General features: G+C 40.0%; 1 protein-coding gene across 1 annotated transcript in view; it reads right to left on the minus strand.

Annotated features, from left to right (window-relative positions):
• Positions 1–26262, minus strand: part of LOC126236523 (sterol regulatory element-binding protein cleavage-activating protein) — a 277503-nt gene that overhangs the window by 42281 nt on the left and 208960 nt on the right. The window contains exon 21 of the mRNA XM_049945889.1: positions 9423–9568. Coding sequence (XP_049801846.1) covers positions 9423–9568 — 146 coding nt within the window. The remainder of the gene's footprint in view (positions 1–9422; positions 9569–26262) is intronic.

The following is a 26262-nucleotide window of genomic DNA, read 5'->3' on the forward strand; positions in this document are numbered from 1 at the left end:
TTTGGTGGATTGTCTATTTTAATGTGTGTGTTATCTATTGTCTGGTAAAATTTTCTTTTGGTTTGTGTTGAATGTTTGGTTTTGTTTCCTTCTATTTTCACTTTTTTTGTATCTTCTAAGTCGTTTGGCCAATGCTTGTAATTTCTGCTTCTTTTCATCTAATTGCTCTGTCGCTTCTTGTTGTGAGATTTTACCTAACCTTTTTCGTTTTTTTCCCCGACATTTCATTTCTTATAAATTGTGTTAGCTGTCCAATGTCTTTTCTCAGTTTTTCTATTCTGATCTGTAGCCTGTGTTGCCATGCTGGTTTTGTGGGTTTCTTCTGTGTGTTGGTTGGTTCTGATCTCTGCCCAGTGTGTATATTTAGTGTAGTGAGTGCTCCTATATAAACCAGTAGTTGTAACTCTTCCATAGTTGTGTTTTCATTTATTTTGTTGTGTATGATTGTGTTGATAGTTTTTATTGTTGTTTCGACTTGTGGGTTATTTGGCGGTCTATGCAAGAATGGTCTAATGTCTGTATTTGTTATTATTATTATTTCTTCACTTTCTCAGACGTTATGTCTGGTTAAAAACGGAGTGACACGGACCTTGATCAAGCGTCACTTTCTTTTAACAGTACGGTATATGTTATATTGCATTTAGGAACTTTCGGGTAATTGAACATGTATCAATAATTACTGATTTCTGTACTTGTATATACAAGTTTGGATGTAGCTGTATTGCATTGATGTACTGGTGGATATTGTGTGGTATGACTCCTGTAGTTGATAGTATAATTGGTATAATGTCAACTTCATCCTGATGCCACATATCCTTGACTTTCTCAGCCAGTTGGATGTATTTTTCAGTTTTTCTCCTGTTTCTTCTGTATATTTGTTGTATTGGGTATGGATATTTCGATTAGTTGTGTTAATTTCTTCTTTTTATTGGTGAGTATGATGTCAAGTTTGTTATGTGGTGTTGTTTTATCTGTGCTAATGGTTATGTTCCAGTATAATTTGAATTCATCATTCTCCAGTACAATTTGTGGTGCATACTTGTATGTGGGAACGTGTTGTTTTATAAGTTTATGTTGTAAGGCAAGCTGTTGATGTATTATTTTTGCTACATTGTCATGTTTTCTGGGGTATTATGTATTTGCTAGTATTGTACATCCGGTTTTGATGTGATCTACTGTTTCTATTTGTTGTTTGCAAAGTCTGCATTTATCTGTTGTGGTATTGGGATCTTTAATAATATGCTTGCTGTAATATCTGGTGTTTATTGTTTGATCCTGTATTGCAATCATGAATCCTTCCGTCTCACTGTATATATTGCCTTTTCTTAGCCATGTGTTGGATGCGTCTTGATCGATGTGTGGCTGTGTTAAATGATACGGGTGCTTGCCATGTAGTGTTTTCCTTTTCCAATTTATTTTCTTCGTGTCTGTTGATGTTATGTGATCTAAAGGGTTGTAGAAGTGGTTATGAAATTGCAACGGTGTAGCCGATGTATTTATATGAGTGATTGCTTTGTGTATTTTGCTAGTTTCTGCTCGTTCTATAAAGAATTTTCTTAAATTGTCTACCTGTCCATAATGTAGGTTTTTTATGTCGGTAAATCCCCTTCCTCCTTCCTTTCTGCTTAATGTGAATCTTTCTGTTGCTGAATGTATGTGATGTATTCTATATTTGTGGCATTGTGATCGTGTAAGTGTATTGGGTGCTTCTAGGTCTGTGTTACTCCATTTCACTACTCCAAATGAGTAGGTCAATATTGGTATAGCATAAGTATTTATAGCTTTTGTCTTATTATTATTATTATTATTATTATTATTTCTTTCCTTTCTCAGACCTTAGGTCTGGTTCGAAATGAAAGTGACGCGGACCTTGATCAAGCGTCACTTCCTATTAACTGTACGGTATGTGTTATATTGCATTTAGGAACTTTCGGGTAATTCAACATGTATCAATAATTACAGATTTCTGTAGTTGTATATATATGTTTGGATGTAGCTGTATTGCATTGATGTACTGGTGGATATTGTGTGGTATGACTCCTGTAGTTGATAGTATAATTGGTATGATGTCAACTTTATCCTGATGCCACATGTCTTTGACTTCCTCAGCCAGTTGGATGTATTTTTCAATTTTTTCTCCTGTTTTCTTTTGTATATTTGTTGTATTGGGTATGGATATTTCGATTAGTTGTGTTAATTTCTTCTTTTTATTGGTGAGTATGATGTCAGGTTTGTTATGTGGCGTTGTTTTATCTGTGATAATGGTTCTGTTCCAATATAATTTGTATTCATCATTCTCCAGTACATTTTGTGGTGCATACTTGTATGTAGGAACTTGTTTTAAAAGTTTATGTTGTAAGGCAAGCTGTTGATGTATTATTTTTGCTACATTGTCATGTCTTCTGGGGTATTATGTATTTGCTAGTATTGTACATCCGCTTGTGATGTGATCTACTGTTTCTATTTGTTGTTTACAAAGTCTGCATTTATCTGTTGTGGTATTGGGATCTTTAATAATATGCTTGCTGTAACACCTGGTGTTTATTGTTTGATCCTGTATTGCAATCATGAATCCTTCCGTCTCACTGTATATATTGCCTTTTCTTAGCCAAGTGTTGGATGCGTCTTGATCGATGTGTGGCTGTGTTAGATGATACGGGTGCTTGCCATGAAGTGCTTTCCCTTTCCAATTTACTTTCTTCGTATCTGTTGATGTTATGTAATCTAAAGGGTTGTAGAAGTGGTTATGAAATTGCAGTGGTGTAGCCGATGTATTTATATGAGTGATTGCCTTGTGTATTTTGCTAGTTTCTGCTCATTCTAGAAAAAATTTTCTTAAATTGTCTACCTGTCCATAATGTAGGTTTTTTATGTCGATAAATCCCCTTCCTCCTTCCTTTCTGCTTAATGTGAATCTTTCTGTTGCTGAATGTATGTGATGTATTCTATATTTGTGGCATTGTGATCGTGTAAGTGTATTGAGTGCTTCTAGGTCTGTGTTACTCCATTTCACTACTCCAAATGAGTAGGTCAAAATTGGTATGGCATAATTATTTATAGCTTTTGTCTTGTTTCTTGCTGTCAATTCTGTTTTCAGTATTTTTGTTAGTCTTTGTCTATATTTTTCTTTTAGTTCTTCTTTAATATTTGTATTATCTATTCCTATTTTTTGTCTGTATCCTAGATATTTATAGGCACCCGTTTTTTCCATCGCTTCTATGCAGTCGCTGTGGTTATCCAATATGTAATCTTCTTGTTTAGTGTGTTTTCCTTTGACTATGCTATTTTTCTTACATTTGTCCGTTCCAAAAGCCATACTTATATCATTGCTGAATACTTCTGTTATCTTTAGTAATTGGTTGAGTTGTTGATTTGTTGCTGCGAGTAGTTTTAGATCATCCATGTATAGCAAATGTGTGATTTTGTGTGGGTATGTTCCAGTAATATTGTATCCATAATTTGTATTATTTAGCATGTTGGATAGTGGGTTCAGAGCAAGGCAGAACCAGAAAGGACATAATGAGTCTCCTTGGTATATTCCACGCTTAATCTGTATTGGCTGTGATGTGATATTATTTGAATTTGTTTGGATATTAAGTGTGGTTTTCCAATTTTTCATTACTATGTTTAGGAACTGTATCAATTTAGGATCTACTTTGTATATTTCCAATATTTGTAGTAACCATGAGTGGGATACACTATCAAAAGCTTTTTGGTAATCAATGTATGCGTAGTGTAGCGACCTTTGTTTAGTTTTAGCTTGATATGTCACCTCTGCATCTATTATCAGTTGCTCTTTACATCGTCGTGCTCCTTTGCAACAGCCTTTTTGTTCTTCATTTATAATTTTGTTCTGTGTTGTATGTGTCATTAATTTCTGTGTAATGACTGAAGTTAATATTTTGTATATTGTTGGTAGGCATGTTATGGGGCGATATTTAGCTGGGTTCGCTGTGTCTGCTTGATCTTTAGGTTTCAGATAAGTTATTCCATGTGTAAGTGTATCAGGGAATGTGTATGGGTCTGCAATGTAACTGTTAAATAATTTAGTTAGATGTGAATGTGTTGAGGTGAACTTCTTTAACCAGAAATTTTCTATTTTATCATTTCCAGGGGCTTTCCAATTATGAGTAGAATTAATTGCTTGGGTGACTTCATGTTGCAAAATTATCACTTCAGGCATTTGTGGTATCATCTTGTATGTGTCTGTTTCTGCTTGTATCCACCATGCATGCCTGTTACGTTGTACCGGGTTTGACCATATGTTGCTCCAGAAGTGTTCCATGTCTGTTATGTTTGGTGGATTGTTTATTTTAATGTGTGTGTTATCTATTGGCTGGTAAAATTTCTTTTGGTTTGTGTTGAATGTTTGGTTTTGTTTCCTTCTATTTTCACTTTTTTTGTATCTTCTGAGTCGTTTGGCTAATGCTTGTAATTTCTGCTTCTTTTCGTCTAATTGCTCTGTCGCTTCTTGTTGTGAGATTTTACCTAACCTTTTTCGTTTTTTTTCCGAGATTTCATTTCTTATAAATTGTGTTAGCTGTCCGATGTCTTTTCTCAGTTTTTCTATTTTGATCTGTAGCCTGTGTTGCCATGCTGGTTTTGTGGGTTTCTTCTGTGTGTTGGTTGGTTTTGATCTCTGCCTAGTGTGTATATTTAGTGTAGTGAGTGCTCCTATATAAACCACTAGTTGTAACTCTTCCATAGTTGTGTTTTCATTTATTTTGTTGTGTATGATTGTGTTGATAGTTTTTATTGTTGTTTCGACTTGTGGGTTATTTGGTGGTCTATGCAAGAATGGTCTAATGTCTGTATTTGTGTCTTTGTATTCTATATATGGTAGCTGAAATTTTTCTTCTATATCTAACATCTGTGTCACTTCGTGTTCTATTTGTGCTTGTTCTGGTGGCTGTCCTAAGATTTCGTTTTCCTCTGATTGTTTAATTGGTGCGTGTTGTTCTTTGTTTGTTTGCTCTGGGATGTTTGAGTCCATTACTGTATTTTCTTCTTCTTCTGATTGCACATTATTTTGTTCCAGTATTTGTTGTACTTCTTGTTTGATGTTTTCTAATTCTGACTGGGGTATCCTGTTATTTTTGATTATTACACGGATCTGATCAGCTAGTCGTTGTTCTGTTAAAAATTTTAATTCTGGGTATCTGGTAATAAATGTTGTGTATACTTGTCATCTGTATCCAGTTGTGTTGGTTCCTAGGTTTGTTGCTTGGTAATAACATAACATGAGGTGTCGATTAACTTCATCTGACCATCTCATCCTCTGTCTTTGTTTTCCTTCTAGGGTGGTTGCAGGAAGCATATCCTGCAAAACACCTCTATTTGGATTTAAATCATTTTCCAGTTGGCTAGCAGTGTCGTTACCATTGTGGGCGGGCATAGGGTTCAAGCGTCGTCCCCGACCATGACGGTGCTTGTCTGAGGCTTCTTTAGTTCTGTCCTGAACCAACTAATCACACTAAAAGGGGGGTTAGCCCTATTAGTGGTTTGTTCTTTTCGTCACCTTTTACGACTGGCAGAACATACTGGAGGCCTATTCTTTTCCCGGGCCTCCACGGGGATTATTATTATTATTATTCCTTACCCTCTCAGACGTTAAGTCTGGTTAAAAATGAAAAGTGACGCGGACCTTGATCAGGCGTCACTTCCTTTTAACTGTATGGTATGGTATGTATGGTATGTGTTATTATTATTATTATTATTATTACTATTACTACTACTATTATTATTTTTTTAACTTAGCACTGTTATCATGTTTGTTACAATTGTAATACAATATGTTCTGCAATATTCAAATTTGTTAAGCATTTATGTGTTGTTAGAGAACAAAGGTTGAAATAAATAATTGCCCATTTATTTCTGAATGTGTGGTCATTTTCCAGTGTGTGGTTAGGCAGAAACGTAAGAGGACAGCATACATTTATGCGAGTGGAACAAGCAGCAATAAAATTTATATTCTTCCTTGTTACAAATACTTTGCTGTTTATTTCTGAATATGTGGTGATTTCCTAGTGTGTGGTTCGGCAAGAACCTAAGATGATAACTTAAACTGATGCAAGTAAAATGATGAGCAATAACGTTCATATTCTTCCTCATCACAAATACTTTGCACATTGTACAATCAAAAACATATTCCCCTAAAAAGTTATTGCTACAACAGAGATTCTCCGTAACTAACATGTCCATAATAAACATCAACTTGACGCTACTGTGATCAACAAATCAATAACCTCGTTCCTGGTCACCCGCACAGTGTCACCACATCATGATTATGTCAGTTCCTGCAAAAAGTAGTGTGAAATTTCCTCGATCCATCATCATTGAGCGGTGAAGCTAAATGTTGCAAGCTGTGTTGGCAATACTGATTGTAGATTACATCAGCATTTCCTCTCTCATGTCACACCCCTCCTGCAGCAGCCTAAAATATTCCCTTTAATCTGCCGTTATGCATGGTGTGAACCGTCTGTCTTTTGTGCCACTTATAACTTGTTCAGTCACCTCAAATGTCAAGTGAGATATCGAGTAGGAGCACAGAATTGCATAAAAAAGAGGGAACTTTTAGCATTGATCTTATGAGTTTTTCAGAGTGGCTACAAATTTATGGTGTACAATCATGGAAAATGTAAAATCAGAGAGTGTAAAATCTAGAGGAACTCTGGCTCAAGTTTAAAAGAATAGCTGACCTCGCAGTGGATAGATATGTACCCAGTTAAACAGTTCACAATAGGAGGAAACCTCCATAGTAAAACAAACTTCTAAAGAAGCAGATTACTGCGTCGCAGATATAAAACAAAACATATAAATAGAGACTGACTCTAAGCACTATGGGACTTAACATCTAAGGCCGTCAGTCCCCTATAGATAAAGAGAAGCTGAATTAAATGTGTTTGACTGTCAAGAAAGCAATAATGATCTTTCATAGAACCCAAAGAAATTCTGGTTGTGTGTGTGAAGACTGTTAGTGGCACTACAGTTAGTGTCCAGTCCCTAACAAATGAGACAAGAACTGAAACTGTAGAAATGCTCAACTCCACTTTCAAACGTGGAAAATTGCCCAAATTTAATTCTCATACCAATGAAAAGATGAATGAAATAAGTACTAGTGTCAGTGGTGTTGAGAAACAGCTGGAATCATTAAAACCGAACAAAGCTTGAGGCCTTGATGGAATCCCTGTCAGATTGTCCCTCGAACAAAAAAACCATGCCAGTCCTTGGAAAAAGACACAGGTCACACCCATCTACAAAATGGGTAGTAGAAGTGATCCACAAAACTACTGTACAATATCCTTGACATTGATTTGCTGTAGAATCTTAGAACATATTCTAACGTCAAACATAATGACATATCTTGAAGGGAATGACCTTCTCAATGCCAGCCAGCATAAATTTTGAAAACACTGATCCTGTGAAACCCAACTTGAATGACATACTGAAAGCTTGGATCAAGACAACCAGGTAGATGCCATATTTCTTGATTTCCGAAAAACATTTGACTCTGTACCGCACCTATGCTTATTGTCAAAAGTATCATCATATGGGGTATCATGTAAAATATGTGACTGGATTGAGGACTTTTTAGTAGGGAGGACACAGCATGTTATCTTGGATAGACAGTCATCGTCAGGTGTGGAAGTAACTTTGGGTTTGCCCCAGCAAAGTGTGTTGGGATCCTTGCTGTTCATACTGTGTATTAGTGACCTTACGGACAATATTAATAGTAAAATCAGGATTTCTGCAGATGAGGCAGTTATCTTTAATGAAGTACTATCTGAAAGAAGCTGCAGAACTACTCAGTCAGACTTGATAAGATTTCAACATGGTGCAGAGATTGGCAACTTGCTCCAAATGTTCAGAAATGCAAAATTTCGCACTTCACAAAATGTAAAAATGTAGTAACTTGTAACTATAATTTTAATGAGTCACTGGTCGAATTGGCCAACTCATACAAACACCTGGGCTTAACAATTTTTAGGGGTATGAAATGGAATGATCACATAGGTTCAGTTGTGGGTAAAATTACTGCACACACAGAGTCACTTAAGCAATCATTCTTCCCATGCTCCATATGTGACTGGAACAGGAAAATACCACAATAACTGGTACAATGTGAAATACTCTCTGCAATGCAACTAACGATGGTTTGCAGAGTATAGCTATATATGTAGATAATCTCAGCCAGGCCATGTTGTAAACTGTCCCTCCAACTCACATGCCACATTTTTTCTTTATTTCAGTTACTATAATTTCACTTGGGCTGTTAAAAATTTTACTTTATGCAATCACAGCTGCTTCAGTTACCTGCTTAATCTCACTAGTATATCATATCTGTCTGTAACATAGGACCTGTTAAAGACAAAATTATTTGGTTCAGCCACTCCTTTATGAAGTGTCACCAAAGTCTATTGTTCAATTTATTTTCTTCTCAGAACAATTATTGTTATTTGTTTCATAGTTCATTAGTTAAATTGTCACATATTTTATCTAAGTTAAATAATCTTACATCACATTTTCACTGAAATAATTTCTCTTGTTTTATGCCTAAATAAAAAATAATCTGTTGAAACTGGGTTACTAGGTAGATGCATTATTTAAAATCTTTGATCCTACAAAAATTTGTACGTGGTGATGGAGTGAAAGCCAAAGACCAGTTTGTAAAATAAATAATAAATATTGTAGAATATTACACCAGCATCATGTGTGTTTTCATTCACAATGTATAAAATATTCTACCAAGAACCAATGGAACAGTAAGCCAATGAGAACTCTGCCTTGAATGGGCTAGTGCTCTACCAACTAAACTATCTGTGCATGACTCATGACCAGCTCTCATATCTTTACTTCCACCAGTTCCTCAATCCCCTACCTTCTGAACTTCAGAGTAGTTCTGCTGTATAGTGTGTAGGACTAGCACTCTTGGAAGAAAGCATTCTGGGGACACACGGCTTAAGCACAGCCTGAGGGATTATTTTCAGAGTGACAGTTAACATGCATCCCAGCGTTCTCCACTCTAGCAGATACATCAAAGTTCGAATATTTGCATACATAAAATGTACCCAAAATGTATCAAAACTACATACCAACTTTGTACACTAACAGGCGGTCTGTCACTCAAAATTTTTGGCTTTACTCTTCTTTTGCATTTTAATTTTTAGTCACTATTCTACTGATTTTAAACGAAATAATGTTAAGCAAGAATAGCATGGCAAATTTCACATTATATCTTCTATTCTCATTGTGTTATCTAATGGATAATAATGAAACAAACTTTCTTGTCTGATTCTTACACTGTAACAGATCTGGCCTAAAAATGTAACTTTACAGATACTGTCTATCAAGAAGCTATAAATGAAAGCCTGAAGTGGAAATCATTAATGTTAGTAATAAAACAACCAATTGAAGTTACTCACTAGATTGATGGTATTGAGAAGATGACCTTGAAATCTTTCCCACACACAAAGCCTCTCATCAGATCCCAGACTAATTACGTAACTTGCTGAGTATGTCAAAGACAAAACCGCTCCATCATGTGCTTGTATACTATACATGCATGTCCCTGTAACAATGAATCATGTATCACACAAATATTATTTAAATAATTTACCCATGACAAGTCATTCCTATTATATCTTAAATTCTTATTCACCTACCAGTTTCAATTAAAGAGGTTATATAGTACATACAACTTCATAAACTTCAATGAAAAAATAAGAAAGGTGTTAAGAACAAAATGAAAAATAAATACAAAATTAAGAAAGAAAACACATTACATTAAGAACCTAACATAAGATTACCTTTCGTTCTAGTTTAATATAGTTTAATATGGTGTAATGCTAACAACATGATGTTTTGCACCAATGTGCCAAACAACAATTCCTTTATTCTTTGCTAATATTCTTTAGAATTTGTTTAAAAGAATTCTCATTTGCTCAGTGTTGTTATACAGTAGTATATTATGATTGTTATTAAGATGGTCCCTAAATTTACGATATGTCAGATACAATTTTGGAAATCAAAGACTTTTACGACACTGTAGACAGTCACAATAAATAACATTTGAGAAGGTATCATAGCCCACTGCTCGCCCCCCCCCCCCCCCCCCCCCCCGCCCAGCAAAAGAAATTTTAAAAGCTATGCAAATAGTTTGCAAAACAACCTTATCCCCTTCAAAATACTCTCCATTACAACTAATACATTTGTCCCACTGGTGCTTCCACTGTTGGAAACCCGTTTTGTAGTCATCTTTAGAAATGGCTGACAGCTCCTCCCTTATTTTTTCTTTACCTCTTCAATGTTATCAAATCGGTGTCACTTTCATGCCCCTTTTCACGTGTGGAAATAAAAGACGCACGGAGCCAGGTCAGGTGAGTAGCATCCATGGGGCAGTGGAACTGTGCCATTTTTTTGCCAAAAACTATCAAAGATGGCTGTGTGTGTAGGTGCATTGTTGTGGTGAAAGAACCAGTCTCCTGCCTGCACCAAATCAGGTCATTTTTGATGAACACTGATGTGCTATATTCTTAAAACTTCCAAATAAAAGATCTGATTGACAGTCTGACTTGCTGGAACAAACTCTGAATGATTCAGGCAGTTGATGAATGTCCAGAATGAGGTTTGTTATCAATTGACATGTCACCATTTTTAAATTGAGCAAACCACTCTTACACTTGAGTTTTTTCCATAGCATCATCTTGATAGCCGTTTTCAACATCAAACCAGTTTCAGCAACATTTTTACTGATTAGGAAACAAAATTTCACAGCTGCACACTGTTCACTTAAACTTGTTATAACAAAACATGAAAAAAGAACAAGACAATCATTGTAGATGAACCGAGCATGCCAGGTCAACAACACAGGCGGCACTGAATTGGCAATGAGTTGTGCTATATTGCTATATACGCCTAGTGGCCGAAATGAGTACTCCCCAAGCTCCACCCCATTTTTTTTTTTTTATTTTTTACTCCCTCATATGGCCCTAAAGCAATACTTCTCTCCTCTGTTCAAGAGGGTTTATTAATTATTTTTAAGTTTGTAGATTCAAGTAATCTGATGCTGTTCTTTATTTTCTCTTATAGTAATCCGTCTGAATCTGTTCATACCTTATCAACTAGATCTCATAAAAATGACTTTCAGTGTTATTAGCTGAAATCTCTCTCTGTCCATAAAACATGACCCCCATCCCATTTCCTGTTGTTTCCAGTACCAAGAGAAATATTCTAGCATGACTTAGTACAAAAGTGGCCAACATGTCTTGTCTGAAGATAGGGTTTACCTTCAGCCTTTTATCTCCAATTTTTCTTTTTAGTTCTTTACCAATTACACACTTCTCCTGATAAAATAATTTTTTTACAGCCAATTGTAAAACCACTTTGTTTCAGTTTTCAGTCTGGTCACATCCAATGTGCAGAAGGAATAAGATAGCAAGCCGGCACAGTTCCCGGCCTGTTAGTGAAAACTATGGATTTTTTTTAGGTCAAAGATGTGCTTTACTTGCAATGCAGTCCACTTTGTTAAATACTGCCCACTGAGTATATCACATTTATGTAATGAGATTTTGACAATCCCGCATAATATTCAAATAAAGCTGTAATTACCTTTTCACCAAACAAAGACTTTTTCTGTCAAAAATTTCTGTAGGTGTGGGAATAGCTGGCAGTTGGAGGCTACCAATTCTGATTAACCCATTAATTCCCATCACTTGACTATCGTACGGTGAATACTAAGTTTAAAATTTCATATCATGGAAAGAGATTTTTAAATTTTCAAAGTTACCCATTGTGAGTATTACTGTATCTTTTTTGAAAGAGTTTACATCAGTGAGTTTGGTTGGTATTAGTTTTCTAGGTGACAAATAACTAATTGTAGTTAAGACCTGCGTATTACTGACATCATGGCATGGATGTATAAAAGAAAACAAACTCTTAAGCTTGAGGTCACAGTTTCATTTGTAATTTAAAGTCAAATGATTGACAATAACCTTGCTTTAAAAATTTATATTAGAATTGGGTTTAATTTGCTTTAAAACTGATATAACATATGGTGGAAAGTTGTGTGAAGTTTACTGTCTATTATACGAATGACACAGAAACGAATTTGAAGTGGTTTGCAGAGGTGAAAGGTGAAGAAAATGTTGATAGATGTCAAGGAATTGATCCCAATGATGAAGCTGAAATGCTTCTGGTTCCTCTGGCAGGTGGACAAGATGGTGACAGGGATGAGGCTAATAATGACAAAGATGATGGAATAGATATTATGAAACTAGGTAATAGAGTCCTATTCCACAACACTGAAGTCAAACCAATTAAGCATACTGCTGCTGAACATAATGACTGACAAAACACACTAATATTTGTGATGAGAGAGTAGAAAAGATGAACAAATTAACAAATACTGTACATGACCCAATATTATATTCTTAAAAGCACAGATTAATTAGTCATAGAAATTTGAGAGGTAAAAGAAAAAGATTTACAGATGAAGTAACCTGGCAGGAAAAGCATGTGCAGAAAGATAATTCAGTGATGCCACAATCCAATCCAATTCAATTCAATTCAATTCCCTCCTCATTCCAATGACATCCTGCACACACACACCTTCTACAGGTTCCTCAAAATTCACAAACAAAACAAACCAGCATGCCCCATTGTAGCTCATTCTTGTGCCACCACTGAAAGAATTTCAGTTCTCACTGACCAATGCCTCCTATCTATTGCCCAAAATCTGGCCTCCCACATCAAAGATGCCAACCACTTCCTTCACCAACTCCCCACCACATTACTGCCTGGAACCCTGTTGACACCATTTCCCTATACACCATCAACCCCCACACCCATAGTGTTGCTACTATTGAACACTATATCTCTCAACGTCCTTCAGACTTCAAACCACTACCTCATTCCTCATACACCTTACTAATTTTATCCTAACACTCAATTACTTCTCCATTGAAGGAAATGTATACAAACAAACCTGCAGCACAGCTATGATCCGCATGGCACCCTCCTATGCCTGTCTTTATATGGGCCATCTAAAGGAAACCTTCCTAGTCTCCCAAAACCCTGGTCTGGTTCAGTTTCATTGATGATATGTTGTTGATCTGTACTTGGAGCCATTAGCAACTATAATGTCGTCGTGGCTTCTGTGTCAGTGGAAGTTGGGCGGGGAGGGGGGGGGGGGGGGGGGCAAGGTATTGTCCACCACGTGATAGAGAAATATGTGCCTAGCAAAAATATAGGGGAGGGAAAGGATCCACCTTGGTTCAACAAACATATTAGGAACTTGCCGAGAAAGCAGAGAATTTTGCACAGTCATTTTAAACATAGTCACTGCCCCACTGACAAACAGAAATTATGCAAAATGAAAGCAGCTGTCAAAAGGCCAATGAGAAATTCTTTTAACGAATTTGAAAGCAATATTTTATCTGCAGGTTCTAAAAATAGCCCCCAAAAATTTTGGTCCTACGTAAAATCTATGAATGCTACAAATAATTCAATACCTTCTCTTGCTGACAGTACGGGTAATGTAACAGATGATGATAATCAGAATGCCGAAATTCTAAACCTAGCTTTAAAAAACTTGTTTACAGTAGAGGACTGCAGCACCATTCCCATCCCCGTAATATTTTGTGCTGACTATGCACAAATATAGCACCATTCTTATCCATCATCTATCAGAGATCATTAGAACAGCATAAAGTTCCACAGGACTGGAAGTAGGACCAGGTCATAGCAATCTATAAAAGGGGTAGAAAATCGTATGTACATAATTACCAGCCAATTTCACTGACATCAATTTGTTGCCGGATCATGGAACATACTTTGTGTTCAGACATAATGACCTTTCTAGACACTGAGAAGCTTATCTGCAGAAACCAGCACAGTTTTAGGAAGCAGCAGTCATACGAGACACAGCTGGCCCTCTCTGTACATGCTAGATACCGGCTCCCAGGTTGATGCCATATTCCTCGACTTTCGAAAGGCGTTCAACTCAGTGCCACACTGTCGCTTGCTCCAAAAAGTGCACGCTTACGGCCTATCTGATGACATATGCGGTTGGATAGAAAGTTTTCTAACAGGCAGAGAGCACTATGTCGTCCTGAATGGCGAGACGTCAACTGAAACATGCATAACATCAGGTGTGGCTCAGGGCAGCATTATAGGTCCGCTGCTTTTTACGATTTACATAAATGATCTGGTTGATGGTACTGACAGCAGCATTAGACTGTTTGCCGATGATGCTGTGGTCTGCAGGAAAGTAGTATCACACAAAAGTTGTGAACAAATCAATGAGGATTTACAGAAAATAAATGGGTAGTGTAATGACTGGCAGTTATCTCTCAATATTAGTAAATGTAACCTACTGTGTATAACAAAGTGAAAATCCCCATTAATGTACGAGTACTAAATAAATGCCCAGTCTTTGGAAGTGGTAACATCTGTCAAGTATCTGGGTGTGACTATTCGAAATGATCTCAAATGGAACGCTCGGATTACACATGTAACGGGTAAGGCGAACTCTAGATTGTGGTTTATTGGTAGAATCCTGAAGCGATGCAGTCCTTCAACAAAGGAAACTGCTTACAATATTTTAGTTTGTCCAGTCTTAGAGTATTGTTCATCTGTATGGGACCTTTACCAGTTGAGTTTGATTCAAAAGATTGAGAAGGTCCAAAGAAGAGCAGCAAGATTCATGACTGGTACATTTAGCCATCACGAGAGCATTACAAATATCATAGAAAGTGTGAAGTGGGACACACTTGCAAATAGACGACACGTTAAACAAAAGGGGTTGCTCACTAAATCCCAAAATCCGGCCTTCGTCGAGGATGTAGAGCATATATTATTACCACCAACTTTCAAATTGCACAATGATCACCATTCAAAGATAAGGGAAATTAGAGCTCGTACTGAGGCGTTCCGACAGTCGTTTTTCCCTCGTACAATCTGTGAGTGGAACAGAGGGGGAAAAAATACGACTTTGGCACAAGTAGTGCCCTCCACCACACACCTCTTGGTGGCTAGTGGAGTATATATGTAGATGCAGATGTAGACAAGAACTCCCCTGCCCAGTATGCTGAAGGTCTCACAAAGGCCTTCACAAACAGGCTCTATCTCCCAGATCTCATCCACAAACAGGTTTTCTGCACCATACCCCACACACCCCCAAGAACCAATAACAAAGGAGTGACACCTTCGTCTAATGGAAAAACTGAACCACATTCTTTGTTACAGCTTTGATTACTTATCATCACATGCTGAAACGAGGGCTTCCAACTTGAGATCCTTCCAACCCCACCTAAAGTGGTGTTCCATTGCCCACCCAACCTCCACTACATCCCAGTCCATCCCTACACCACTCCCAATCTTGGCTCCTTACCACAGGGATCATACCCCTGTTGAAGCTCCAGAAGCAAGTCCTGCCCAATCCACTCATCCACCACTTCTTATTCTAGTCGTCACAGGCTTATCCTACCCCATCAGAGGCCAAGTCACCTGTGAAAGCAGCCTTGTCAATACCAGCTTTGCTGCAATCATTTCATGGCTTTTTATATTTGCAAGACTACCAACAAGCTGTCCACCAGTATGAATGGCTATCGCCACACAGGGGTCACAAACAAAGCGGACCAACCTGTGGCACAACATGCAGCTGAACATAACACGCTTGATTTCAATGGCTGCTTCACAACCCAGGCCATCTGCATCCTCCCCTTCATCAAAAGTTTTTCTGAACTGTTTTCATGGGAATTATCCTTACAATACATTCTTCACTTCTGAAATTACACCAGCCTCAACTTACAGTAACCTGCTGCCCCCACAACTTCCACTCAACACTTTCTGCCCTCTCAGAAGTATTACCTCCCAATTCATGTCCCTCACCCTCATTGTGTTCACTCTCTGCTAATGCACCCACCAGTCTTTTCTGCTCTCTGCTGTTCTCCTTTCCCACCTGCCCCCTTCTGCCTTCCAACATGACCCTGGCAGCCTTGTCCTGCCACTTTCTATAGCAGTCCTTGGACTGCTCAGCCAGACAGTGTTGTTGTTGTCTCCCCCCCCCCCCCCCCGCACACATACTCTTCCCCATTCCCAATAGCTGACTTTGCACAACACAGCAGTTGCTGTCTGGCTACAGTGGCTGGAGATAGCTATCACATTTGCATGAGGTGTGCCTCTGTGTGTGTGTGTGTGTGTGTGTGTGTGTGTGTGTGTGTGTGTGTGTGTGTGTGTGTTTTCCTTTCTTTTCTGAAGGAGGCTTTTCGTTAAGCCTATTTCTTCACAATTGTTGATATTTCAGTGTGGACGATTTGCCATTGTATGAACCAAAATCAGTAGTTGCCCAAAAATTACAGGAAAACAATGCCACACCTATGGTTTTTGACAATAACTTATGTGATAACCAAAAAACAATTGGTACAAACAAACAAGATGCTACAATCTAATCTACACACACACACACACACTGCCAGTACTACAGTGGGGAATATATAAGGTGGATTGGCATTCTGCAATTAACTTTCATCTACAACTGTAACCATAGTATGTGGGGAGCAGATCTGTTTGATCTGCATTGAGGCCTATACAGAATTCTAATTTAGTAAAATTGTTGATGGCCCTGATTCATATTCTGCTTACATGGTTCAATGGTGAACATGTGCTTATTGTAGAAGAACTGTTCACTGTTCTTAGATTTTGTCTGAAGAATAACACTGGCATTAATGACAGCTCTGCAGATAGGAACACAAGATGCTGTAGCCCTGAGAAGACAGAAGCCGGTACCTCAGGAAGTCCATGACGATGGAGTAAACCACCGTGTTGAGAAACAAAGTGCCCAACATTCTTTTGCATCTTGTGGTAAATTTGTTAAAATCCACTGTGTAAAGTGCAGTGAAAATTTACATTCTAACAAATGTTTTGTGAAGTAAAAAACTTATAATTAGATATAAATTAAGAAAATGCAGTTTTAAAGGACAAATTTAGTTTCTAAAATGTACACTGTTTACCAATCCCCTTATTAAAATGTCTGTACTGTCCCAGACATAGTTGTGAGTGGACTACATACAATTTCTTACATGGCCACTGTTGTGCTATATATTACTGTCTCACATATGACGTATCATATGTAATGGTAAAGGGCCTAAACAATATGCAAGTTTCAAAATAACAATAACACCATGTTTATGCACAAAAACAAATAGTAGGAAAAAATATTAATCAAAATTAGGGAAAAAATTTGTGTGGGCATTAATGGGGTAATATGATGGATGGTTCAACAAACTCTATGGACAATAACACAGATTTCCCATTGACAAAGTACTGCGCAGGAGTATTTTCTCATTCTGCAATTCACTCTGTTTTATAGGTACCTTTGAATCCAGCTGGTCCAGTAGTATTTGTAAGTTGTTTCTTAGTTTGCCAAGTAATCAATAAGAAGAATATATTTTTCATCCAGAAAACAACTGGCTATAGCCTTAAGACGGATGGAATGTATTTCACCTCTTTTGGTGCAGAATGCTGTGTTCCTTACTTCTGCCCTCTGCTTTTATTGGTAGACCTACACCTCATCCACAGTGACTAACCAGAAAAAAAAAAACAGCTGGATTTTTTCTGGAACAGTCCCAAACATTGGTGAGTAATTTACTTTCAAATGTTTTTCAATGGCAATCAACAAATGTGGCACATGTCTTATATAAAGCTTTCTCACAGGTAATTCTGTATGTAAAATGTGGCATACACTTTCACGTACTGTGCCTACCTCTAATCAATTATACAGTACTATTTTGGGTGTTAACTGTAACTGAGGGAGAGGAAGGACAGGTAGAACATACAAAGGAAGTTAAGACGGGGGTTTTCCAAAAGAGGGCCTTGAGTCACATTCCAACCAGAAATCCCCACCCTAAACAGTGGATGTCAGTGGGTCGATGTCCCTTGCATGCAACATTAATTTGAAAAGATGTATGACTAGGAAATCGTTAGATGGTGATTGCTCAAGTGAGTAAAAGTTGGTGCTATCAGAACTAAAGAGGGAAGATCCTTGATTTAACAAGGGGACTGTCTACAGGACTAGCTCAGAACACACTAGTGACCATTCTTACTGCATGATGATGGCCTGTATCCAACAATTTCAAAGCTGAAAACCTGCAACTGCATTCCAATAAGGACAAGATCAGGGCCTGGTAAATACGGTGTAGAGTTGTGCAATCCGCACCCCAAGTGGTGTAAACAAGAAAGCCGAGGGCATTAAGCTTCCACATGCACCTAGTCACTAGCTGACGAACATACATCAGATTTTTATCAAAGAAAGGCTTCAAAAATTGAGACTGAGCAACAACATCCAAGTGCTGGGTGCCCAAGTAGAGTTCAGGGTCAGGATGGACCACAGTATGATCACAGAAACATGTAACTAAGGTTTTTGTAGCAGAGAACTGGAAGCCAAGGGAAAGGGTCCTCGTGGAGGCCCTTCAGATGGCACCTCGAAGCTGATGTTCCATAAAGGCTGCAGACTGGAAGCTATATCAAAAACCAAAGTCTTTGACACACAGCACAGAGGTGACCAGTGGTCTGGTGGAGGTTGATAGCCCATTGACAGTGGTGAAGAAGAGTGTAACACTCAGCATAAAGCTCTATGGGACACTGTTCTCTTAGACCCATAGGGAGCTGAATGATGTAGTAACTCTATCTCAAAACAACCAGTGGGATAGAAACTGATGAATAAAAATTGATGGGGAGTTCCATTCATGGAGTATAGATAAAGTGTGATGGCTCCAACCAGTGTTGCATGCCTTATGCGAGTCAAGAGACTGCAATGTGGTGTTGGAATTTAGAAAAGGCCTGTTGGATTGCTGTTTTTAATCTAACCAAACGGTTGGTTGAGGATCACCCCTACCAGAAATCACATGATATGGAGACAAAAGGCCCCATAATTTGAGAAGTGACATACCACTGGGCTACCATCCTTTCAAGAAGACTGCAGAGCATGTTGGTGTAGCTAATCGGTCAGCAGCCACTGATCGGCATTGGGTTTTGACTTGTTTAAGTACTGGGAAGATGATGCTGTTTTGCCACTGGGAATGGAAAACACATTCTAGCCAAATAGGGCGGAGACCATGAGTAGATGGTGTCTTTGAGTAACACTCAAGATGTTACCGATTATGAATTGATCACGGCCTGGGCATGGTGTGCAATGAGGCAGAGCTTGAAGCATTTCCCAGTCAGTGAAAGGTTCATTATATAATTTAGCAAGGCAGGAAAAGGGTGGGTATGGTAGGTGGTGGTGGTGGTCACAAAGATTGGGAGAGGTCTTCAATTTGTCATTAATGCATTCAAAAGGCAGCCACTTAAGAAGAGGACATCAAAGCTCCCTCAAGGTGGGTCATTCAAGCAAAAACCAATACATTGGCACAAATACCACAATGAAGGAAGAGACATTTAGCAGCTGTTAATATGAAGATTACAGAGCTCGGACGACACCTGGAATGAAGATGCTCAAGTTTCCAGTAAGAAGACATAGCACTCCCAGCATTCCTTCTTACTGTGTTTAATTAGATTGCATACCTTAACACATATCCACTTCAAAGTGAGGAGGGTGATCTGTGAAGACTGTTGCTTGAGATGTTGCAGGACCTTTCAATAACCTGAATAGCTGTTGCAATGTTTTTGGTTCATCAGGGCACTGGCCAGTGGCAGAGAGGGCCTGTTGAAAGGGAGATAGATGTTCCAACAGAACAGGTAACTGCGTCACAGACAGCTTCCGTAACCTTGTCGATGCCGTCTTATGGAGCTGGGGGGCAAGCTTTTCAGCAGAGACATACAACTTCCAGTCAGCTCTTTGATGAGCTCAACACATACCTGGTCCATCAGGCGGTGACAAGAAAGCAGCAGGAATCAACAGAAAGCGATCACTGTCATAAAGACAGTAGTGCAGCACCACTATAGCAAAGGTACAAGACAGGGGAAGAGATTATAAAGTCAACAGTAGAAAAGGTGCCATAGGTGGCACTGAAGTGGTTAGAACTGCCATCATTGAGGAGACACAGATCATGATCAAAAAGAAGCTTTCAATCAGGAGAACCCTACCAGATGCAATGAAGTGGGGAAGAGTTGTTGGATTAAGGTATTCATCTCAAGGTAAGGAAGTGCCTTGCTTGGAATTAATTAAATGTTACAAATGGTGATTGCTCAGGTGGTTTGAACTCGCACTGCTATTGCTTGCTACATGGTACAGAGGACAATCCTTTCATTCAATGATGACATCTGTGCAAACCAATGTACATAATGCTCCAAATTCTCTCTCTGGGGTAGTGTGGTTCTGACTGAATGCTCAGTGAACTCGAAGAGACGGGGAATGGTCATCAGTGAAGTGTGTTTCTTGGAGAGTTACAGAGATCACAGAACATAAGGAAATTAGTTGTGGGTGTAGCAACGCAAATAGAGTGGGGTGTTATGTGTCCCATAGTCCATGGCTCCTTCAGTCACTGGCTGGTGTACGGTCTCTGATCTGTGGATTTGTGTGGAGAAGGTTTCCGAGGATGTGCCCTGTCACCAGTAGATGCCAGAGGAGGATGCTGTATCTCCTGCCATGTGCAAGGAGTAGTTCCTGAAAATGGTGCCACAGGAATGATGGCAGGAAAGGACTTATCATCCATGTGGTCAAGTTTATTTGCACAATGTCGGCGAGTAAAAGCACCAAGTTACTGCTGATGACCTGGACACAGAAGTGGCACAGGTCAATATCACTGAAGCAGGATAAAAATGATCATATATTTTTCTAAGCTTAAAATATGAGAGGTGATCTATGACCTTTGGTTCCTGGATTTTGCACTCCTGGAGTAGGTCAGAACACTTTGGAGATCAGGGATGATGGTCATTCCAGTAACTGACACAAACCTGTGGTAACACATACGACAACTTTTCACGAATGGCTACTGCCGTACAGGTTCCTTATGACACCACTCGTGGACTCTTTACTGTGCAACCTTCCCTGCATGGCCCACACAATCTGTAAAGAATTTTGACATAGGGAGGTCAAACCCAGATGTTGGGATCAATCATAAGCTAAATGAAACATGCAGTATAAAACAGAAGAAAAATGTGTGAGAAGCCAGAACTGACATCCTATGAGAGGGATAGGTTGTCAGCAAGGAATTTGTTCTAGAGAATATGTTGAAGAAAAGATATAGACAGCAGGTAATATTGCTGCACAGAAAAGAAAGAAGTACTGCAATGATTAAGATAGGAGATAAGGCACTGGCAGAAGTAAAGCTGTGAGGACGGGTCGTGAACTGTACTTGGGTAGGATAGGTGATAGAGCGCTTGTCCGCAAAAAGCAAAGGTCCCGAGTTCGAGTCTCAGTGCAGCACATAGTTTTAATCTGCCAGAAAAGTTTCAGTACAGAAATGGCTTCAGGCCCCACGTTCGCCGTGCATGTACTCACAAAAGAGTAGCGAGCCCCATAAGGGAACAGACGAGGGAAGTAAGGCAAATTTACAAGACAATTTAGGATGAGAGAAAGGAATGTGAGAGAGGGAGGTTTCTAGAGTTCTGCCATCTACTAAAGTCATGAGAAAAGAAGGTATAATTTGAAAAGACCAGGAGATACCCATATCAACTGGAATACATTACAGTTACACAAAGATTTAAAAACCAAATCTTAGACAGCAAAGGACACCCAGATGCAGACATGGACACGAACCATAATCTACTAGTGATGAACAGCAGATGAAATTCAAGATTGTAAATAAAATTGACTAGATGATGAAATGGATTACTGGATATGGAAGACTGACTCACTCAAAGTGGGAATTCTTTGAGGAAGTAAAATGTTAAGGTGTTGATCCGCTACATGCACATGGAAAACCTCTATCACATTTAAGAGAAAGGGCAGACAGATGGCAGGAGTACATCAAAGACTTATGCAATGGAGAGGAACTGTCCTGGATCTAGCAGAAGAGGTGAATGTTTCACATCGCTGCAGTGTGGGGGCAATCTAGAGTAATGTGAAATACAGAAGTAAAAATTCTCAACAGCCGAGATCACAATTTTATTTTGGTGACTGGTTTCAGCAAATCTAAGTTGACATCACTGGATCTTACACAGATACATCAACACACCGCTGTTATACATAAAATACATGCTGTCAAGTCGTGGCACATCACTCCAGGATCTTGTAGAAAAGATACATCGGCATGTCAATGATAAAACTTACATAAAATATCATAAATATTGCACTGACTGCATGAGCTTATTATAAACACTTGACATCATTCAAGTATTGTATTGGGTAAGGTCCAATAACAACTTAGATTTGCCAAAAGCACTCATCAAAAATACAATTATAACTAGCAATCTTGGCTGTTGAAGTTTTTACTCCTATATTACAGAAAAGCAGAATGTTGAATTGGAAGAAACAGATAATGCAATAATGAGGTCAGATTTGGATGCAGTGAATTATCAACTCCTTAAGAGGGGCATAAACTATTACAGTAGTAGCAGGGGAAACAGGTTGGATGATTTGACTGATGTGGGTTTGTAACATTAGCCAACACACCCTTCCTGCATTGGTATTGCAAACAGTTCAAAGCACAGGACAGCTAAAGCTCTTGTTGATTTCCTCAAGGCATCCAGCTCTACTTTATGGCTTAATGATGATGACTTCCTTTTCAGTAAAACAGTCAGGAGATAAAATACTCCCCCATTTGGATCTCCGGGCAAGAACAACTCAAGAGGATGATGTTCTCATCATAAAAAACAAAACTGGTATTCTATGACTGGAGCTTGGAATGTTGCATCCCTTAATAGGGTAGGTAGGTAGGCTGAAGTTAGATATAGCAGAATTATTAAGTATGGAGGTAGGAAAAACAGGACTTACAGTCAGGCCAGTACAGGGTCAACAACACAAAATCGAAGATTGGTAATGCATGAGCAGGCTTAATGAGGAATACAAGAACAGGAATGTGAATAAGCCACTATGTGATGATGATGATTAGTGTTTTAGGGCGCACAACAGCGAGGTTATCAGCGCCCGTTCCCAAAAGTTCAATTCAGAGCCGAATTGTGAGAGAAATGTTATTGTTCAAATTGCAAGATTGGACACAGCACAGCAAGACAGGGTGATAAAACTAAAAATAAAATAGCAGTACAAACGGGTAAAAAAGGAATTAACGGTGGCTGAGTGACCACTTACAAATAATGGGTGACCAAACCACCGGACAGCACATTAAGACTGCAATCCCAATATTTTGGGAAGAAGGCCAGACATCACACAAAAACGTAAAACCCTAGCGACACTCGCCTCATTATTAGTTAAAAGAGAGGGTAGGTCTGGTGGAAAACTGAAATCTTCCCTCAAACCCGCATATAAAACACACTCAGTTAAAATATGTCGTATCGACAGCTGTGTCCCACATGTCTGACACGTTGGTGGCTCCTCACGACGTAACAGAAAACCATGTGTCAAAGGACAATGTCCTATTCGAAGCCGTGTAAGGGCTACTTCCTCAGCGCGTCGGTGGCGGAAGGAGGTGAGCCACGGTCGGACAGAATCCTTCACCGCTCGCAACTTATTATCCCTCACGTCCAGCCACTGAGCCTCCCACCAACGCATGACCTTCCGAGTCACGAAAGACGTAATGGCCTGCAGGGGGACGGAACAGCGAGCAGAAGGTGGGATGGAGCAAGCCTCCTTGGCAGCCGCATCTGCAAGTTCATTGCCAGGAATCCCTATGTGCCCTGGAACCCAGCAGAAAATTACATCCTTACCCTGCTGTTGCAAGAGCAGGAGTGCGTCCTGCACCTCTTGCACCATCCGATCTGCTGGGTACATCTGTTCAAGAGCGTGTAGAGCACTTTGGGAATCGGAGCAGATGATGAATTTCGTGCCACGATGTCGGCGCATATGCTCTAATGCTTGCAGAATGGCAAACAGTTCTGCATAGTAAACTGAGAACTGCTCCGGGAGCCCTATACGATGGACAGTATCGGGAAACACAGCAGAGCAGCCCATAAAATCACCCTGTTTAGACCCATCCGTGTAAACAGTAATAAAATCGGAATGGCGTTCTAAAATCTCAGTAAGTTTAATTTTAAAAAGGTGGTCTGGGGTACAATACTTCCTGTAAGCAGCCAGATCAAGAAGTAATCTTGGCCTTTGTAGTCGCCAGGGAGATCCCCTACTCCATCCCTGGTGGAGTACCTTAATGCCCTCCAGGTGTACTAACTCGAGACTCTCCTTCGCACGGATGCCAAACGACTTTGTTGCCTTCGGACGGTGGCGGAAGAGACGTTCCAGTGCCGGCTGGGAAAAGGTGTTGGACGCCAATGAAAGAGGAGTGGACTTGGCCCTGTACGCGTGCCGTACCACGAGGAGAAGACGCCGAATGGACAGCGGAGGCTCTCCCGCCTCGACACACAGACTAGCAACCGGACTCGTGCGATAAGCCCCCGTTGAAAGCCTAATACCCTCATGGTGAATCACGTCCAACATTTTGAGGTAGGAAGGTCTGGCAGAGCCATAAGCTTGACATCCGTATTCCAGTCGAGGTCGCACAAAGGCCTTATAAAGTTGGAGCAGACGTGCTCTGTCAGCGCCCCAGGATCTATGACTGACGCATTTAAGGACGTTTAATGCCTTTAAACAGCGGACCTTTAGATCCTTTAAGTGTGGCAACCATGTGAGCTTCTCATCAAAAATAAGCCCGAGATATTTCACTTGTCCCATAAAGGGGAGAACAGTGTCGCCTAGTTTTAAAACAGGGAGATTAAAAAGAGAACGGGAACGGTTAAAATCTACACAAACGGTCTTCTCCAAAGAGAATTTAAAGCCTGTGGTCTTAGACCATTCCTCCAATCGCACGAGTGTCAGCTGTAATTGGCGTGTAGCAGCTGTGAGGGAGGAAGACGCACAGAAAATGGAGAAATCGTCCACAAACAAGGAGCACTGCACGGGCCGTCGTACTGTGGACGCAATACTATTGATGGCAATTGCGAAAGCTGTCACACTGAGGACACTTCCTTGAGGGACACCGTTCTCCTGCTTAAAACGGTCAGACAGGACATTCCCAACCCTATACTGAAAATATCTGTCCGACAGAAAGGATCGGATGAGTGTGGGTAGACGCCCACGGAAACCCCACTCATAAAGCTGCCGCAAAATGGTGTGCCTCCAGGTAGTATCGTATGCCTTCTCCAGGTCGAAGAAAACCCCGATAAGGTGTTGCTTACGTAGGAAAGCATCTTGTATCGCTGTTTCGAGTAGGATCAGGTTATCGAGGGTGGAATGATACCTCCTGAACCCACACTGGCAGCGGGTAAGTAAGGATCTGGATTCGAGAACCCACACCAGGCGCCGATTGACCATACGCTCAAATGTCTTTCCTACGCAGCTCGTGAGACTAATGCTACGATAGCTACTGGGTTCGGTCCGATCCTTCCCTGGTTTTAAAAGGGGAATTAAAATCGATTCTTTCCACGAACTAGGAAAGTCGCCTGTCTTCCAAATTTCATTAAAAAGTTGGAGGAGGACTTCCTTCGACCGCAGATCCAACTGCTGCAGCATGCTATACGATATCAGGTCTGGACCAGGTGCGGTATCCCGAGATACGGACAGAGCAGAGTCCAACTCCCACAAAGAGAAAGGCTGGTTGTATTCCTCAGCGTTCTTTGAACGGAAATCAAAACCAGCCCTCTCCTGTGTACCCCGATAGCGCAGAAATTCCGGGTCCTGGCTAGAATCGGCCGTAATAGTTTGGAAAGATTCTGCCAACGCCCGGGCGATGGCTCTCGGAGATGTTAGGAGACACCCCCGCTCACGTATAGCTGCTATTGGCGGTCGAGAGTATCGCCTTGAGATCCTCCTAATGGCTTCCCATACTTTGCTTGAAGACGTGGACCTATTGATGGAGTTCAGGAACTCACGCCAAGACCTCCGTTTACTCTCCCTAACGATTTGTCTCGCCCGCGCCCGTGCTATCCGGAAAGTTGTCAGATGCGCTGCAGTGGGGCACCGACGGAATCTTCTCAAAGCCGCCCGTCTATCTCTGATGGCGGTACGACAGTCGTCATTCCACCAAGGGACAGGCTGCCTCAAAGGTGTTCCCTGTGACTTTGGTATGGATACATCAGCGGCATGGTGCATCACCGCCGTAATGTGATCCACCCAATCCTGGACGCCTTCACACCGTTCAAAAACAGCCAACTGCCGGTAGAGCGTCCAGTTTCCTTTCCGGAACAACCATTTCGGCGGCTGTGCGACACGACCCA

The sequence above is a fragment of the Schistocerca nitens genome, chromosome 2 (genome assembly GCF_023898315.1).
Source record: "Schistocerca nitens isolate TAMUIC-IGC-003100 chromosome 2, iqSchNite1.1, whole genome shotgun sequence".
Classification (NCBI taxonomy): domain Eukaryota; kingdom Metazoa; phylum Arthropoda; class Insecta; order Orthoptera; family Acrididae; genus Schistocerca; species Schistocerca nitens.